The sequence below is a fragment of the Silurus meridionalis genome, chromosome 13, assembly GCF_014805685.1.
Source record: "Silurus meridionalis isolate SWU-2019-XX chromosome 13, ASM1480568v1, whole genome shotgun sequence".
Classification (NCBI taxonomy): domain Eukaryota; kingdom Metazoa; phylum Chordata; class Actinopteri; order Siluriformes; family Siluridae; genus Silurus; species Silurus meridionalis.
In genome coordinates, this window is record NC_060896.1 from 9,363,419 (window position 1) to 9,378,888 (window position 15,470).

Below are 15,470 nucleotides of genomic sequence, written 5' to 3' on the forward strand. Positions count from 1 at the left end.
CTTTTAAAATGTCCTTTAATTAATGATGAACAGAAATACATAATAATCATTAGTTTACTGCTTCCAAGCATGCATGAGCTAGAATTTTGCTCCGAAGAACAGCTCAAAAAAGTAAACAAAAACCTATGATAGCTGTGATTCTTGATAGATTTCATTGGTTTGAACTAAAACAAAAAAAAACCTTCACGCTATTGTTAGGCCACTGTATGCAGACAATGCGCTTTTTTCTGCCATCTAGTGGGCATTGCGCGGTTTACACACTTTTTATTACACACTTTCTTACTAATATATTACATATAAATGATTCCATCCAATAAATATTCTCCTAATGTATGCTTTCTTACCTCTGAAACTTATTCATAAGGAAAAACTAGCAGATCGGAGTGGATGAAGATGTTTCGTCTTAAGTCTCATAGCAGGTTTTTGGTGACAGTTAATGTAATCAATGTTAATTTTCCATGTCATTTAAAACAGAATATCTTTGGATTGAAGCAGTACAGAAGGTCAGGAGGTACCTCAGTGATGAGTTCATTAAGAGCACATGTGAATTCACACACACATCCTGCCGTACTGAAAGACCTGCATGTTCTTGTTTTCTATCCGTTATCCATCCCCTGATCTGTTGGTAGATGTAACTATGTAAGAATCTTTGCATTAAAACATTAATATTGACACTGAGCAACAAGACGCCTTCACACTCGCTACACATTGCACAACAGAAAAATTTTTAAAAAGTTCATAAATGTGCTCTAAATCACCTAAATATTTTTAATAGCTATTGTAGCAATAGCTAATAATAGCAATAAACACTTAAAGATTTCAGCATTAGAGCGTGTGCGACTAGATTGCGCTAATCTAATTCTGGTAAAATACTCTATGTAGTGCAGTAGAGTAGTGCTTATAGTACAATGGCCCTAACGTACTTTCCTTATTTTACACTACAAAATAAAACGTCTTTGTCTTAAGGCTCGCACTAGAACCAAAACGTAACGCTCCACTAACACTTTCCCAAAAGAAACTTTAACCTGACTCTTCACATTCATGAGGATTGTAACATTCTTGAGCTTGATTAGCAGTACATTCAAAGGTGCCTTATGAACAGTCATAGTCGTGCTGGACTGGTGCACGCTCTTATTGGCCATGGCAAGGCTGCTATTGCTCAGAGAGGCACTCAGCTCCAGAAATATTAGCACATGTCTCAAAGATGTGCAGAGTCGTGGCCTAGGACATTAAGCTCTCAGCCTCTGTGCCGAGTTCGGGCGCTGTAGCTGGGGACCTGCCACTTCACCGATCACCATGGTGGTACTCGGGCACTCTCTCGCCCCCTGCTGGACACTTAACGCATTTTATAATCATGAGAGATGTCAGCTTCACATAGATGACCCTTAAAATCCAGCTCAAAGGTGAAATCCAAATCACGCTGAAGGTAAAGAGAAAGAAGAAAGATATGAGGGTTGGGATATGAATATTCTTTTTTTTCTCTCATAATGCTTCAGGCTGTTCATACTTACTGAATTATTTTCATTGGGCCTCATAGCGATGGTGCCTACAATCTCTTCTCCCTTTTTCACGGTCAGATACTCCTCGAGATAAAACACGGTCTGCTTCCAGTGTGTGTAGGGAGAATCTGGTGCTACAAAATGGAACAAAAAAAAACAAACAAACCCGGAATGATTCAAAATAAAGGCTGTAAATAAATAAATATTAAATTTCTCTCAGGATATTAAACATTAATGAAGTATATATGAAGTATACAAAACATGTAGAGGTACAGTAGGTAAAATATTACTCCAGTTAAAGTGCTCCTTTAAACTTTCACTTGAGTAATAGTATTTGCCTATAAATGTACTATCCAAAGTTCTTTCTTTCAGCTTCTCCCATTAGGGGTCGCCACAGCGGACCATCCGCATGTTTGATTTGGCACATGTTTTTATGCTGGATGCCCTTCCTAACGCAACCCTCCCCATTTATCCGGGCTTGGGACCGGCACTAAGAGTGGCTGGGGTTGGTTCCCTGACCGGGGATTGAATCCGGGCCACAGCGGTGAGAGCGCCGTATCCTAACAATTAGACCACCAGGGAACCCTAACTTAAGTATCCAAAGTACTATTATTTATTATGGCTATAATGTTCCTATTTTTGTAACAAGACTCTTTGCCTAATCAACTCTGTCAACTGTAAAAAGACTCATCGCACACCAGTCTAAAAAAGTTAAAAAGTTACTCTTTTATCTAAAAAAAATTTAAAAGCGACTTTTAGCACACCAATCTATTAATAGAATGATATCAATAAGTCAAACACTGATTGATATATATTTAAATAATACCGAACCCGAAACTTTCTTTTCAATTCTTAAAAAAAAAAAGAATCCCAGCGTTAACATCTGCCATTGCAATGTGGAACCTTCTTGTTGGGTTTGGCTTAAGTTCAGAGTGAGGGGGAACCCTGGTGGCTGTCTGGTGTTCTTCCAACATGGTTACATACGTGACCAAATATTTTAACGGATTGGTTAAGTAACAGTACATCGGCCAGGACTATTTAGTTGGCAGCCAAATAGGCAGCAACAGTCCATCCAACATTAAACAACACCGTTCATTAGACAATCAAATCAGCACTGCATAACAATGTTACTGCTGTGCTGAGAATAGTTTACTACACAAATGTTAGCTGGTTAGTGGTGGTCCTAACAAATTCTCCTATATCTAAAAGAAATCTGACAAATTGTTCATGTCAACGTAAGAGCCAGAGTCTATCATTTTACACTAAAATACAAATGTTTAAATACTGTTTATATAACGACAAACTACTATATTACTACAAATGTTGTCTGAAAAAACAGTGCAACTCATTTTTTGTTCAGAAGAACAAGTGCCAACCTTCATTTCAGCAAAACATACTGATGCTAGATATTAATTAGTTTAAAACTGTCAGAGTTGCTGAAATCTTAGGACGTTTAATCGACAGGGAAGCGAGATCTCAAAACGCTGCAACAATGTTCACAGTTTTCCTACCTAATATAGCCACAAGAGGGCAGTCAGTATTTGAAAACGTCATGTTCATATTCTAGAGAAGTTAGAAGATATTAGATTTATTCCTAGGTTTATTTTATAAGTCAATGCAATGCAATATACTAGTAATTCAAAAAAACATTGAATGCACACACATTCTTCATTGGGCAAAAAGCCACTTGCCACTTTACCAAAAGTAAAACCTTCTCAGCAAACGCTTACCACTAAGCAAAATCTTCAATAAATTGTGTTCATTTTCCTACAAAAAAAATAATAATTTGGCGAGTGGATATAAGTAAAGCAGTGCATTTAGGCAGGTTTACAGCAACCCCACCTGTGGAGAAGCCGGTCTTCTTGTGACACTTGGAGAATTCGATGTTGAAGTAGGTGACGAGTGCATGCACGTAGTCGTTCCTCTGGATCTTCAGGCAGATGGTTGAGGTAAAAGAGAGGTCCTCTGGCTGTACTGTGTAAATATCCACCTCCTGAAGAAGATCAAGCAGGTTTTATTGAACATACCTTAGTCATTAAACACGCCTTATTAGTCATTAAATGTGTAAATTATTCAGCTTTCGGGTTCATAACTTGTGATACAGCATCATCTACAGAAAAGTAATAGCTGTAATGCATTATTGAATAAGCACGATGTCCTCATTATACTATGCTTCTTTCTATTATGATGTATTCTTATTTCTGCCACAATGGCATTGAATTCTGAATTCTGATTGGTCAGAACTGTTAATTATGTGGATTTACTGTTGATTACTCCAAGTTTATATTATTGCACTTATTCCAATACATTATTGTTTCTGTAGTAACAAATAATGCAAGAAGATGAAGAGTCACAATTTGAGTGTAATAGTAGGCTGATTTCTTTCTTTTTTTTTTTTTTAATAAAGACAAAGGTAAAATTGTTGCTTTGGTGAAGCTGAAACAAGAATAATGAATTTTTGGTGTTATGATGAAAGTGAGACCAGGAACAGACTTGTTTAATCAACAGATCCACGACCATAAGAGTTGTAAATAGATTAAAAAAAGTGATAATACCATTCCTAAGCATTTCCAAAGGCACATAAATGGTGATTGCATAAAACCAGTCATTTGCATTACCGCAGTTTAATGAGAGCCGCCAGTCATCCGATTTGAAAATCCACTAGCAATGTGATGTAAAGTTTATAGTAATGTAGTATAAACAAAATGAAAGAAAAAATGCAGATGCCTAGTGGAGTAGAAAGGAAAGTAAACCCTTCTCTCATATCTTGTACACAAGAAAGCTTTATTAGTAGTGGACTGTAGACCTAATAATGTTGCCATAATCACATTAACGTGCTCTCACTGGATGCTTAGTATGCAGTAGGTACGATTGTTTTATTACACATCAAAATCAGATGAGGGATGATCCACAAAGACAACAATCATCTCTCTATTGTGTTACTCTTGGAGGAGCACAGAGCGTTTCTCATACATGGAAGTACACATATCCCTTACGAATCCAGATCAGACACGAGGATGTCAGAATGTGTCTGGTCTACCTGATTTACTTTCATACACTGAAAACCTAGATTAGAGAAATCTAAGCAAAGGTCTGTGTGTGTGTCTGAGGGGTGAATGTAAAAAAAGAACAACATTGGATTTGTCTCAGCTGTATGTAAAACACTTATACCCCAATAGAGCTGAATGGCCAAATCTGGATTGTTTAGAATGTGTGCATTATTTTCACATAACAGCACATGTACCGTAGTTCTGGCTATAAAATTATCCGTGGGTTAAATAGCAATGTGCTTTTTCGTATACTTTGTTTCTATAATTATAGTTCTTACAAAAACCCACATAATAATAACAATAAGTAGAATTTGATATGGCTTGTTGCTTTATAAACTAACTCATAATCGTTGATGCGGTGAAGGTCTTGGCTAGAAGACATTTATTTCAGGAATGGTTAGGTTTAGTTGTGTAGTCTCGTTTGAAAGCACTTAAAGAGACATTAGAAGTCTTTAGACTGACAAATCATTTTGCTGTTGAAACAAAACAACACTTTAGCACAATAGTGGCTTACTGCTTAAGGCGATGTGTTACTGATCAGAGGGTCAGCAGTTTAACCCCCAGCCCTGCCAAGCTGCCCATGTTAGACCTTTGAGCAGATCCTATGTTTTAGTTATTCCAATAACATGCATTTATTTTAATCTTTTTATCAGGCCAGAAACGAGTGAAGCTCAAGTTTAGAAAGGTAAGAGGTCACAAATTTTACTACATATTGTTTGTTTTATTCAAACTCTAATTAGGGACAATGTCAAAACTTAAGTGATGGAAAAACAAAATATGTAAAGATGACATGACAGAAGATTTCGTTCTCATGGTATAGGAACAAAAAGGAAAATCATCATTACATCACAAAAATCGGTTAAATTGTTCTATTCATCAACTATGAACTATTGGTCAGTGTTTAGGCAATAAAAAGGTAGCTGTTGTTACTATACAGTTATGTTCGGTAATCGTTGCCTTTGGAATTGACAAAAACTAAAAATCCTTTGTTTAAGCATTTGTTTTTACACTTTCTTCTTCACTCATAGTTCATAATTTTGTATTATGTGGATACACTGGAAAAAAAAAAAATTTGGCTTTCATGGATATAACATTGATTCTGTGTCTGAAAAGGTGTGAAAATGTAACAGAAATTGATTTGAGAGAAGAAGCTTATATTTATTACCATGCACATACATACGCTTTATGTTTATGTGTGTTATATATAGTGTTTGTCCATCTTTGATTTCCTAAAATATGATGAGTCTTCAAATCCTTGTGAGACTCAGAACTCCCTGCATGCATTCAAATGAACCTGACCATCATCTCTCAGTCCATTATCCAGCACTTTACTGTGAAATGAGATTTCATTTCTATGAATCATTAAACAACTGCCATGCCTCATTAGTGAACTAACGATCAGCCAAATGTCTATAAAGCAGATCTTTTTTGCGGTCAGTTATCAAACTAAACATTGAACTAATGATAATCCCAAAACACACATTCACAATCACAGACAGAATGTAAGCGATGTCTTTATAAGCTCACTGGAGAAGCATTTATACACAAACACATACCTGTGATACTTGTACAAATGTGTATGTGGAAGAAAAGTGGAAAAATTGCTTACTTTGATAAGGCAGGCATTGGTCACCACTTGCTTTGGGTCCACTATATCAACCAGTGGCTCTTTCATCGCTACATTTCGAATGCAGGTCATGTCAAAGCCGTAGACATTCTCCCACCCTGCACACACACGCAGATACAAATTCATAGCATTTAAGCATTAAATATTACTTAATCCTTGCAAGATATTTTTTACAATTCAGTAATCACAACGAGCAGCAGCAAACCCAAACTCTTTTCAGGAAAAAATACTTAGAAGACATTAAAGCTGTATATTATCTGGGAGGTGTTGCAGTTTTAATGGTTGAGACTATCACAGAGTCTGAATTACCTTCCCTGTCCACATCTAAAAAATGCCTATAAATCACTCCCTTTTTTTTATTTATTTTTTTGCCCTTTTTCGACCTTCCATCAGCTAAAATATATTTTTAAAACCAGAGCAGCATTTTTTTTTTCAAAGAGGAGGTTGTAAATGATAAGCGTTTATTGATACATTGTGTGTGGGTGCCTATATATCAGAGAACCTATTAATGTATTTTAATTTGGTCATTCGAACATTTTAAACCTTTGTCTACTTTCCTAAATACAGAAGGTTTTTGGGACCTTATCTGAATAGATTTGAATTGTTTTTCATGTCACATAGCTATCCAGCAATGTGTGGTAAACTATCTATCTATCTATCTATCTATCTATCTATCTATCTATCTATCTATCTATCTATCTATCTATCTATCTATCTATCTATCTATCTATCTATCTATCTATCTATCTATCTATCTATCTATCTATCTATTTTAATATATTTAATATAAAATATATTTTGGTGTGTAATTCCCCAGCACTGTCTCAAGGCTAATATAAAAGGTTTTCAGTCAGAATCTATTATGGGATGTGTATGTGTATGAGTATGAGTTTGTGTGTTGAGCAGAAGTGAACAAGCTTGTCCAGGGCTTTTTACAGAGCAATGTCATTTTAATATAATGTGTGTTGACTTTACTGAATTAGTTGTCATCACACAGCATGCAGTGGTGTGGCTGTGAAATAAAGTCATATTAAATGTGCGGCACACACAAGCTTGTACTCTCAGCCTTAGTGGATACAGTCCTGTCTCTAGCTGTCTCTTCTTTGGTGTCTGAGTGTGTGTGCGCACTCACAATGAATCTTGAAGTCCTTGTACTGCCTGTCCTCGATGGCCACAACATAGAGTGCAGCTCGGTCTGGAAACATCAGGCCACCAGGTTTCTGTCAAAACAGTATAGAGATTTACTGTCAAAGCTCTCTCTCTCTCTCTCTCTCTCTCTCTCTCTCTCTCTCTCTCTCTCTCTCACACACACACACACACACACACACACACACACACACACACACTCACCAGCCACTTGTCTCGGGCATAGATGACAGTATTGAGCATGGACTCATAGAAAAGGCAGTATCCCATCCACTCTGAAATAATGATGTCCACCTGGTCCACTGGCAGCACCGTCTCCTCTACCTTTCCTTTAAAGATGGTGATAACTGCAATATAAAACATGAGCTGTAGCAACCCACACAGAAACCCAAATATGAGTCTTCAGTCTTCATCTCAACAAACAGATGATCTCATTTTTGCAGAACAGCTTGAGTGTGTGTGGACATGTTTTTTCTATCTTGGTATGGACCAAATGTCTGGTCCCTACTAGGAAAACTGTTTATTTATTTTTGTTTATAAAAAAAACATTGTCAAAAAATGTATCTTTCGGGTAATGGAATTCAAGTTAGATTTATGTGACTGTATATTAATAATTAGCTGCATTAATAATAATTATGTCTGTGAATAATTACGTCCTCATGTGGATGGTAAAACAGATGTGATTGTGTGTGTAAAAGAGAGTGTGAAAATGAGACAGAGAGAGAGAGAGAGAGAGAGAGAGAGAGAGAGAGAGAGAGAGAGAAAGATAGCAGGGTCACTCTATTCCAAAACTAGGTTTTTTTTACAGCCTAACTTTCGATCAGCTTCCTTAGGGAGTTATTTGTTTTGGTTAGAGAAGTCTTTGTCAGCAAGAAACCTGAAACATCCGATATCCGTCACTAGCTGTCCTGCCACACTGCAACCCTGCTCCAAAGTCTGAGTTTGGTAAAAACGCTAAATTAGCTAAAACAGTGATTATTAGTGTTTCATTTTATGCACATTTGCAAAAATAAATGGTCATTTTTGCTTAAAAGAAAATCATGTGGTAGAATCAGTATAGTTTTCATTCTCTTTTGGATTCAAAGAAAAATATCTCATTTATGTAAATGTCTATTTTTGTGCTGTCTGTTTTGATATATTCATTTATTTTTCCCATTTACATTTGTTTATATATGTACTACGTGCTTTTTAATAAGGTTTCTTTACTTTTACTCTTTCCCAACCACATACATGGCTTTACTGCATAGTTTACATACACCAACCAGGCATAACTTTATGGCCAACGATCAGGCATAACATTATGACCACCTGTCTAATATTATGTTGGTCCCCCTTAGCAGCCAAAACAGTCCTGATCAATCGAGCATTAACACCATTAACTTCTTTAGCAATTGGAGCTACTGGACTACACAGACCAGCCTTCACTCCCCACGTGCATCAATGAGCCTCGGCTGCCCATGACCCAGTCATTGGTTAACCACTGTTCCTACCTTGGACCACTTTTGATACTGACCACTGCAGACCAGGAACATCCCACAAGAGCTGCAGTTTGAATATGCTCTAACCCAACTTTTTCCTGCTTCTAACACGTCAACTTATGGATGAAATGTTCACTTACTGCCTAATAAATCCCACCCACTAACAGGTGCCATAATCAGTGTTATTCACTTCACCTGTCATAATGTTATAATGTTATGCCTGATCGGTGTATACACACAGTCAGTATTCCCAGAGCCCTTACCATTGTCCAGATGATTGGCTTTGATGATTTTCTCAGAGTACTCTGATATACTGGAACATTCGATCTGAAACGACAAGATCAGTGGCAACACCATTTGCATTTAAGATTTCTGTCATTTATCAGGTGCTTATATGCAGACCAACATCCTGAGATCATTTGTTATCTACCAAGGAAAGTGGGCTACAATACCAGGTGCATCAATGTTCATCCTAGTGCTTTATAAACATATGGTTCAGCAATGCTGGGATTCAGGTTTAAATTGATATACCATCTGCATTATATTTCTGTCAGACCTGTTATGATTAAAGAAGAAACCTGATGATGGGAAAGAGAGGAGGATTTGGGTTGGTAAACAGACAAACTGTAGTAGGAAGAAGCCATGAAGATATCAAATCACTAAGACAATGAATAGAATTGTTAAAAGTACGGTGACTTTTTAATGGTTATTTATTTGGGATCCAGAAGCTAGTTCTTGTGCAAATGACTAGAACAATATAGTAGAATGTTTTATTCTTTCTTTATTTATTTATTTCTTTACATTCTATATCCTATTGCATAACGTTGTAAATTTTATAATTTTTCTCTATTCTACTTTTTTCGTAATTTTTTTTAAAGCTTTAATATTAAAGCACTTTCTTTCTTAGTCATAATAAGCAATTCACTGCATGTTGTACTGTGTATGTTCATATATTTGACAAATAAAATGTTAATGTGAATTATTTTTGCATTAATGGCAGTAAACAGAGCAGTGTTGTAGGGGATCTTCGGGGAACACTGGGCATGCGACGGGACACCATCTATCTCAGGGTACCATACACATGATGAAGGCAATTTAGAGTAGCCAGTAAATCTACGGTTTTTTTATTTTATTTTTATTATTTTTTTGGCAGCAAATCCATAGAAAACCCACACAGCCATAAAATACACATGCAAACTCCAGACTGACAGTAAAACAAGTTCAGTTTCAAACCAGTGACTCTGGCAGAAATCCTGCCTGCCGCTACACCATACCATCATCTTTATTTATTTCTTTATGTATGCATTATTTTATTTCACAGTTAGGAAAGGTCAGCGAGACATAGTATACATACACCAGGGTTAGTTTAAACACACTAGAACACAAGATTTTGTGTCATCGCCTCTTACCCTCTATTCACTATACTATGTAAGCTTTCTTGAGCTCATTAGAGTAGGCCATGGGAACTCTCGTCCGGATTTAACATTGACTGACTCCACACGCAAAGGACGGAGGTACATTGTGGGGAGAGGGCATTAATGAGAACACTGTATCTAGGCTATTATCAGCACACCGCTCTCAAGAAAAACAAGGTTGGATGGAGAGTAGTATAGAATTTAGATTTAGGCTGTCAGAATTTACTTTCTCTCTGTCTGCTCTGCTTTCTCATATACAACGAGATCACATAGCTGACTGTCTGAGAGAAAAAAATATAGAACGCAGAAAAGAGCAAGCAGAACTGTAGATGACAGTCTTAATAAGTTATGCTTCTATCTCACCCAGCATGTTACACTCCACTAAAGAGGAGGGGTGTTTGACACATTATCAGAGACAAGCATAGTTACTGTGGGACCTAATAATGACAATGTGCCACTCCCTTAAATTTCCATCTTGATTGTAATATGAAAGTTCTCCTCATCCCCAGCTATTTCTCACTGTCTGTATGTCTCAATTTCTCTCTGCATTGCCCCTAGGAGGACCTAAATATATATACACACACACACACACACACACACACACACACACACACACACACACACACACACACACACACTTCAATTACAATATTAGTGTCTGCATTTTGCCAAATGCTGATGCAGCTGTTTTTGAAGTAATGGCAAAAAGAAAGACTCTAGCAGTACACCGTGTGTTTAAGAAGTTTGATGCAAATTGGAAATGACAGATGCATATTACTGCGGTGTACAAACTCATTTCTTCAATGTCCTTGACATTAATATAGGATATTAGTTTAGGACTGCAGCCCAGGAGTTTGTATCAGTGCTCGCCTACACATGATGGCCCCTTCACATTTAACCCTTTGGCATTGAGCTCTTATTAGGCCCTTCAGGGAGATTATGATTACCCCAGAGTAGCTACATTGAAGTAGGAAGGTGCATTTCAGATGAACTCGGTTACGGATTGCACACTGGCACGGACCCAGAGGCAAGTCGCCTGTGCTGACACTCACATAATAAGAGCTGGAAGTGTCAGGTACATGTGAGCCTGCCAATGAAGTGTGAGAGTGCCGGTATGGTAGCAGAGGTAATAATCTGCTCATTCTCCAGAGAAGGGCATCCATCCATGATGCTATTTTGGTAATCAAGCTCCAACATAGCAGCGCCCTGCAGATTTAGATCCAGCCTCCTTACCCCGTACACATGCTTGGCACCGGCCTTGGCAGCAAACATGGACAGGATGCCAGTGCCACTCCCTACATCGAGCACAATCTTGTCTTTGAAGACATGTTTGTTGTGGTACATGGAGTTCCTGTAGGTCAGTGTCCTGACCTCGTCTTTCAGCATTTCCTACAATACATTGCAATGAAGATATTGATCAATAGAATGCAATTCTTAATTGATTGAATAATACAATTCTAGGAATTAAGTTATTTCATAATGTATGCTGTTGATAGAATTTATATGCAACTTACATACATTAAGCATTTACACTAATTGAACTAATGTAGAGCCTCCTATACTCTCTCACACATTTATGCACTAATCCAATCAAGCAATTATCTGGCAGCAGAGCAATACAGGTCAAAAGTATCAGTTCAATTTGCATCAAATATCAGACAAGGGAAAAATGTGATTTCAGTGATTGTGGATGTGCATTGGATCTTAGTGCTGGACATACGAGTTTGAGTGGTTTAGCATTGCAGAGGCCAGAGGAGATAAGCAGGGTAAGGATTGGCATTACACATTCTGAGATGCGTTTCTGCTCACCAGAATTGTAAAATATGGTTATAAGTGACTGTAGCCTGTAGAATACCATTTTCTTCTAAGCTTTTTAATAACATATGAGTACACTGGTTGTTGGGTATGTTGAAAAATTAAGAAAAAAACATAATGTATATTAGTGATTTCAAAAAATAGAGGAAATCTTGTCCTGTAATTAAAATGGAAAGTTCCTGTCACATATATCTCTAAATTTAACTGGAATATCTTAGGTTTACACCTTTTCTTATGGACTCTCTCGGCATATTTCTGTTTTATGTTTTACTAAATTCTAATATATACCTAAACAATTGTAATATTATAATCTGAAAGAGGAAAACTTGTATAAAACTCCTACCTCATGGATGCCGAAATGAGCATAGGAGTCGAAGTAGTAGTCTCTGGAGGTCATCTCTTCTGGGTGTAGGAACTTGGCCATCTTGCCTCGGCCGGGGCAGTTAGACAGGGACGCTGCATGAGTAGTGTGCGCCTTGAGGGAGGGATGTGTGGGCCGTGGGCCATGGTTTACTGAGGGCACTGGTTTGGGCAAAGGAGAAGGCTGTACTGAATGAGATCGTGCTGAGCTGAGGGGCTGCTGCTGTTAGAGCCAACAGGAAAGAACAGGAGACAGGCACAGAAAAAGACCAAAAAAGAGAAGACAGATTACTGTGGCACTCATGAGCTATATTTAGACAAGACACTGTAGAATTATCTTTCATGACCCATTTATAATGTCATAAGGTGCTATTTTATAACCTATTATCGCAGTGTTTAACACTAGTTCAATATCAAGCCTTCACTGCTTTTCAGTTTTTATTTTGAGTGTCAGAGATACACGGTTTCTTTGAATAATATAATTCACATCCACATGCAGGCTGTCTAACATCTCTGTGCAGGTTGTGGGAGACAGTGGGGGAGTGTTTGAATACACAGGAGCATCAGGGCCAGAAAGAAAGCAGCTGGGGAAAGGAGTGGCACATACGGTGAGACTTTCTTGCTTTGATTAACATATTCACTAGCTACAGAGAGAAAGAGGGGACGACAGACCTCTCGCTGGCAAAATGCAGCTGATTCAACAACACCCTGCATTAAAGTAGAAAGAAAAACACCAAGACTTGTTGACTGGTTTATACTAATTAAAAATAAATATATCGTACACAACTGCCAAAGCACTGTGTTCTGAAAACAAAATATTCATTAAAAACTGGAGATGTATCTGCTCTCCAACTTTTTGTGCAAACGCTTTTAGATAAACACTGGGATTTGTTTTGAACATCGCAAAATTTTTATTGGAAAATGAAAACAATTTAATTTTATTCTGTTTTTATTCAGAAAGTGTTTTTTTAAAAATAGACCTTGTGATGAAGCAGCTTAACAGGAACCTAAATGTAGATTCCAATGAGGAAGACAGAGGCAGGAGTAAGGAATCCCTAAAACCCTTAGACTCAAAAATGAACCCATGCTCTTCTGGGTGACACCAAATTTTGGGACTACGATTGTTTTCAGTATACAGGTAGTCTCCAATTTAGGCCGCCGTGTGCTATGCGCTTTGTTTCAGCGTCTGACAAGAGCTAAAACTGGGGTTTGAAATACCCAAAACACAAATAAATGCTTGTTCTAAACTGAGACAACTGATCTCTGTCGACCACTGCACTGCACTGCTTTTTTATTTTGTCATAACGCTATCATCATAAGATCGGAAATTCAGAAGTCGAACCATTTTAACTCCTACATGTATAGATAAAGCAAAACCAAACAGTGTGCAAGTGTTTTGCAAGGTTGTTAAGCATTAGTGAATTGTGATTATAAGTCCTTGGATGAGTCTTTATGGGTATAACTGAAGCTCTTACTTATAATTCTACAGTACATTTACAGCACCCTTATCCAGAACAACTTACATTCATCTCATTTATACTACTAAACAGTCAGAGGTTTAGAGCCGAGCAGCAACTGGCGGTGCTGAGATTAGAACTCATGATCTTCTTATAAAAGGTCTTGATCACTGATCTACCACTCCTCCTGTTACAGTATACAGGTGATATCAGCTACTAAAGAAAGAATAAGAATTAGGCATACACTGTTTGTGGGGAGTGACATCTTTAGAGCCTATCATGTTAAAAAATTGTTGCCAGATTAATCAAAATGCATCCAGTGGAACATTTGAATTTTACTGGCTATTTCTGTATATCAACTACTATTCTCTTTACTCTACTATTCATAATCTAGTCATTATGTTATGACATTAACTCTCTCCCAAACCAAAGCACAAAATCCTGCTTGCATTACTGCTTATTATGGTGATGTATGTGCTGCACATACTAAGAAGAAAAATGGTTCTGAGCATATTATATTTACAGCTTTTTAGCATCCTGAAGGTGTTCTTTTCGTGAGCATCTCTTAAAGGAAAAACATCTGGTGTAAGGTTTAACATGGGAAAAAATCTTTTGGACAAACCAAACTTGTTTTATTGATCTTGAAGTATCAGGGTGTTGGCTCAGTATGCAAAGACAAACTCTTCTTGAAAAAGAAGATTAAAGACCGCAGGGATAACAATGTTTATGAATAAAAATTGTTACTGACTGTTACTGACAACTGATCTGACTTATTCATTGGAGACCGAATTCCCATTTTTAACAATTTCCAATGCTTCACTCACATTCAGTCTGTCTCATTTCCCAGCTAGGGCTTGAACATAGGGCAAGAATGTACATCACAGAAAACACATGTTAGCTTGTGCTATCCTGTACAGTTCGAATGCTTTGCCTTAAGCTGTCATGTATTATACAAATTTGACAAGCATCACTCAGATGTCATCCTTTTTGCAGTAGGGTTTTTTACTGTGTGTCTGTGTATGGTTGTGAGTATACGGCTGTGTTGTGTGGGTGTCTAAATGCCCATCCACGTGAAACCACCCAAGCCCTTTGGATTAAAATTCACACATCTCTGGCACTGCCCTTTTGGTATAGGTGGCTTTCCAGATTGTTCCCATTAAGTTTAAAAATAGAGTGAAAATGCCAACACAATAGGCAGCATTTAATAGCTGGCATTTCAAAGCAAGAGAATTACTTTAAACAGGAGAAAGCTTGCGGAAGCTATGGGGTTTTTGGGGGGCTTTTTTGCAGGAGTTAAAGAAGACTGGTTTGTTGAATTTCCAGCACTTAGGCTCATTCAAATTAGCAACACTTCCTCAAGATTACAATTTCTATCACTTGCTATACCCAAAAAGCTATGCCTCCTGTAACAAAGCACATTTTTCCAGCCAAGGTAAGAACTGTATCTCTCTATAGACTCATACTAGTTTGCAAATGATTTTCACACTTGCTAATGTGCCTGGAGGCATTGATGTATAAAAGTGGTTTAGCAACAGCAGCTAATGCGGCATCTAGATTTCCTGTATCTCTGACCCACACAGTGAGAGGATGTGAACATAAGCAGTAGGGAAAGTGGCTACTTCA

At 37.5% G+C, this 15,470-nt stretch overlaps 1 protein-coding gene across 1 annotated transcript in view; it reads right to left on the reverse strand.

The window, feature by feature from the left end:
• Window positions 1–67: 67 nt before the first annotated feature.
• LOC124395744 (protein arginine N-methyltransferase 8-B) overlaps window positions 68–15,470 on the reverse strand; it is an 18,626-nt gene continuing 3,223 nt past the window's right edge. The window contains exons 2-10 of the mRNA XM_046864547.1: window positions 12,374–12,613; window positions 11,449–11,604; window positions 9,064–9,127; window positions 7,527–7,669; window positions 7,309–7,396; window positions 6,159–6,274; window positions 3,342–3,492; window positions 1,512–1,633; window positions 68–1,420 (exon numbers count right to left, since the gene is read on the reverse strand). Of these exons, the coding sequence (XP_046720503.1) occupies window positions 1,337–1,420; window positions 1,512–1,633; window positions 3,342–3,492; window positions 6,159–6,274; window positions 7,309–7,396; window positions 7,527–7,669; window positions 9,064–9,127; window positions 11,449–11,604; window positions 12,374–12,613 (1,164 nt within the window). The 3' untranslated portion in view covers window positions 68–1,336. The remainder of the gene's footprint in view (window positions 1,421–1,511; window positions 1,634–3,341; window positions 3,493–6,158; window positions 6,275–7,308; window positions 7,397–7,526; window positions 7,670–9,063; window positions 9,128–11,448; window positions 11,605–12,373; window positions 12,614–15,470) is intronic.